Genomic DNA, 3,342 nt, shown 5'->3' with positions numbered 1-3,342 from the left:
CTCTCTCTCTCTCTCTCTCTCTAATTGTCTGTCTGTCTGTCTCCATCCATTCATCAGTCTCTTTCTCGTCCAAACTAGCAAAATGAGTCTTCCTCGCAACGTAGGTAAATTTAGAAGAAGAAAAAAAATAGTTATCATCTCCCTTGCAATCAAATACGTTCAATAACATTGTGCGCTTGAGATAATGAGTTTTTCACACCCGTCCATTCGATCTGTTGGAACGGCACACTGTCCATTATGTACCTTGTCGGATGGGGAACCACAGAATTAGGGAAAAGGAAAAAGGTGCAACAAACGAGTCCAAACGATAATGGCCACCGCACTGGTCAATTTGCGTTCATTTGAAAAATTTCATCGATTGCAGGAATCCCAGTCGACAGTTGTAAACTCTACTGATGGAAGTAACAATGAAAATTTTTTTAAAGCATCAATTCTAAAATTCATCATCATCAAGAGCATCCTAATGATGAAAAAATAGCGCATATCAGAATTTCTGTTACTAATGCTCCCCTCTACTCCAAAGAAATGGCTAAGAGAAAGCGAAATGTGATCTGAAATAGGTAGGCCTACTCTTCATTTTCACAACGCTAAACGTCTGACAGCAGAATTAGAAGGTTCACAACGATTACTTCAGAAGTGGATCACAACTGCATACGTGTCTCGATTTTTAGGAACGTACTTATTGCTGTTGGAGTGCTCTCTAGACGGGTAGTTGGAGGGTGTCTCTTGCACATTCTGCTTCTTTACAAAATCCCTAACTGTGTGTGTGTGTGTGTGTGTGTGTGTGTGTGTGTGTGTGTGTGTGTGTGTATAACACACACACATTATATAGTTTTCGGTCTGTCTGCCTTGTTTTTCTTCAGCACTGTAATGACTGTCACTGTGTCGATAGCCAATAGAAACTTATAATAATTCCCCATTTTTCATGTTTCCAGTGTCAGTGGTTAAAACAAGCGAGGCCAACAGAGAACTACTCATACTTCGTACATAATTAAACCTTTCTGAACGGAGAGCACGAGTAATTTCGAAGAAGGCTGTATTATTATGTCAATACTTTAAACAGACGTTCTGGTGTCCTCATTAAAACCAATTGACGATTAATGAGTCGATGTGAAATAAATCCAAACAAACACGCAAGTGACACCCTCTTTTAAGAACCCTGCCATAATTAAAGATAAGGTAGAGTAGATTTAAAGCTAACTTTTTTGTGAGTACATTGTATGTTTCTGTGGGGACAAATTCCCGTTCCGTCTGAGCATAATGTGTTGATCGGTGTGATTATACGGACAAAAATCTACATACATAGAGGGTGAAACAATATCAATATAATTGGTCTCTGTGCTGGCCTTTCTTCTTTCTTTATTTTGACCTTCCCCTTTTCTTTATGTCTTTCTGTTTTTCTTTCTTTCTTTCTTTCTTTCTTTTTCGTTCGTTCTGTCTGTCTGTCTTTTTTGTTTATTAGTCAAGACCAAGCCTGACATGAAACCCCCCAGGAAAGGTGAAAGAGAGGAAGGTTGAGATCCACTGGGGGACGAGATCTACAGGCAGATCCTAGACATGTTTAAATGGGACACAGCGGGCTGGGAGTGGAGAAGATCGCCCCACAACAGAGACAGACGGAGAGCCTTTCTTGGCGACGTATACCCAATACCAGGGTGAAAGAGGCGAATGGTGATGATGAGCCAGGTTTTTATGCGGATTTAGGGCTAATGGGTTTTTTTAAAACAAAAATTATGTGTGTATTAATTGTGCCTCGTAATGACTCACCCACACTCCAGGCTTGGAAAAGTTGACAGCTACAGTCAGGATAAAAGCTACAATCGCCAACCGCCTTGTGGTCAGTTTGACCTTATCGCCTCTGACATAAATGGACAGGCTTTTCATCGGCTGTGGACAGAAACGCAAAAAGAATAGTTTAAAGTTGTTTTTCTATTTTTGTCTGTGTACATGTATGTATGTTTGTTTGTGTGTGATCTGGAACATCCCATGGCTGTCACTGTTCATCATTTTCCTCAACTCGGGTGCTCTTTAGAAAACCGTTATAATAATAATCCTGGTCGTTTCCTGTTTCCCATCTCGTTCAATTTCTCTTATAAATAAGTTACCCTTGGTCTACCTCTGTCTCTTTTGCCTGCCCCACCCCCAACCCCCGTGAGAGCAAGATACTCGAGACGCTTACATCGAATTAAGAGTTTTTACATTCAGGTGTCATCACTCACCATTGCAAAACAAGCCCGCAAAAATCCCAGACACTCTCGGCCTCTGTCTCTCCACTGACTTCTGACTCCCGCTCTTGGGTCGCTCAAGTGTCCCGTGGATCCAGAGGGCAGCGTCTCTGGTATGACAACAGCTAGGATGACAGCCAGGATGCCAAAGCCAAGACCGATGATCAAAAGTCCTTTCATATTCCACTTCAAACCTTGGCCAGCTGCCAGCATAGCTGCGTGGTTTTAGGTTAAAGAGAGTTCGATGAGTTTTAGTTTTTAGTGTAAGTAAAGAGTTTGAGATTGAATAAAAGAGTTTAATTAAAGTATTGGAGTTTAAATAAAGAGTTTGAGCATCGAGTTTGAGTTTGAATAAAGAGCTTGAGTAAAGAGTTTGAGTTTACATTATAAGTTTAACCCAAAAAGAATAAAATTCATATTGTTCTTGTATAAAAGCCAAGACTACTTAATAAAGTTGACAACACCTATCCGTTTTCTTGATATTCCGTACTACATCCCGCAAACACTGACGATTAGACTTACTAAAAGACTGAACCAGGGTCTGGCCCGCCTCCATACTCGTGATGTGTATTGACCTGCGGGGCCCAGGAACTGTGACGTCAGAGATGACGCTAAACATGGTGGTCAACATGGCAGCAAAACTCCCACCGAGAGCTTCGGCAACGTGAGCCAGAAAAAAAAGGTTCATAGAGAGGTCCATGCCTATGACAAGGGCGTAAATACCGCATTTCAACATGGTCCCTATAATCTGTGGGCAAAAAAAAAAAGATTTTCTGAATTGGAGTTAAGGAGTTTTAGTCAAGTGAAGAACGTGAACATAATGACAATCATTTAGTGTTGGGAAAATGAGATGGAAGCGAATAAGTCAAAATGTTCAGACGACGACTTATTCCCACATCTTGCAGGTTGCTTCACAATAAGAATATTGTGTTAGAATACTACTTTCCGGGTATCTTAAAACATTTATTGAAGTAATGTCAAAGATGTTCCCTCTTCATAAAGTACAAGGAGTACATAAGCTGTTGTGTGGATGAATTACAGTTCAAGACCTTTCCATGATAGGGGGATGGGTGCCTTTAATGGCGTGGAGTCAGAGAGAGAGGGGGAGAGAGAGAGA

At 41.0% G+C, this 3,342-nt stretch overlaps 1 protein-coding gene across 1 annotated transcript in view; it reads right to left on the bottom strand.

Moving 5' to 3' along the window:
* The window catches only part of LOC101857495 (proton-coupled folate transporter), a gene marked incomplete in the record, with an annotated part of 18,299 nt that overhangs the window by 7,563 nt on the left and 7,394 nt on the right, over positions 1-3,342 (bottom strand). Inside the window, 3 exon segments of the mRNA XM_005102714.3 lie at positions 1,768-1,887; positions 2,220-2,440; positions 2,748-2,972. Coding sequence (XP_005102771.2) covers positions 1,768-1,887; positions 2,220-2,440; positions 2,748-2,972 — 566 coding nt within the window.

Source organism: Aplysia californica, unplaced genomic scaffold (genome assembly GCF_000002075.1).
Source record: "Aplysia californica isolate F4 #8 unplaced genomic scaffold, AplCal3.0 scaffold00336, whole genome shotgun sequence".
Lineage (NCBI taxonomy): Eukaryota > Metazoa > Mollusca > Gastropoda > Aplysiida > Aplysiidae > Aplysia > Aplysia californica.
This window is presented reverse-complemented; position numbering and strand designations above follow the sequence as displayed.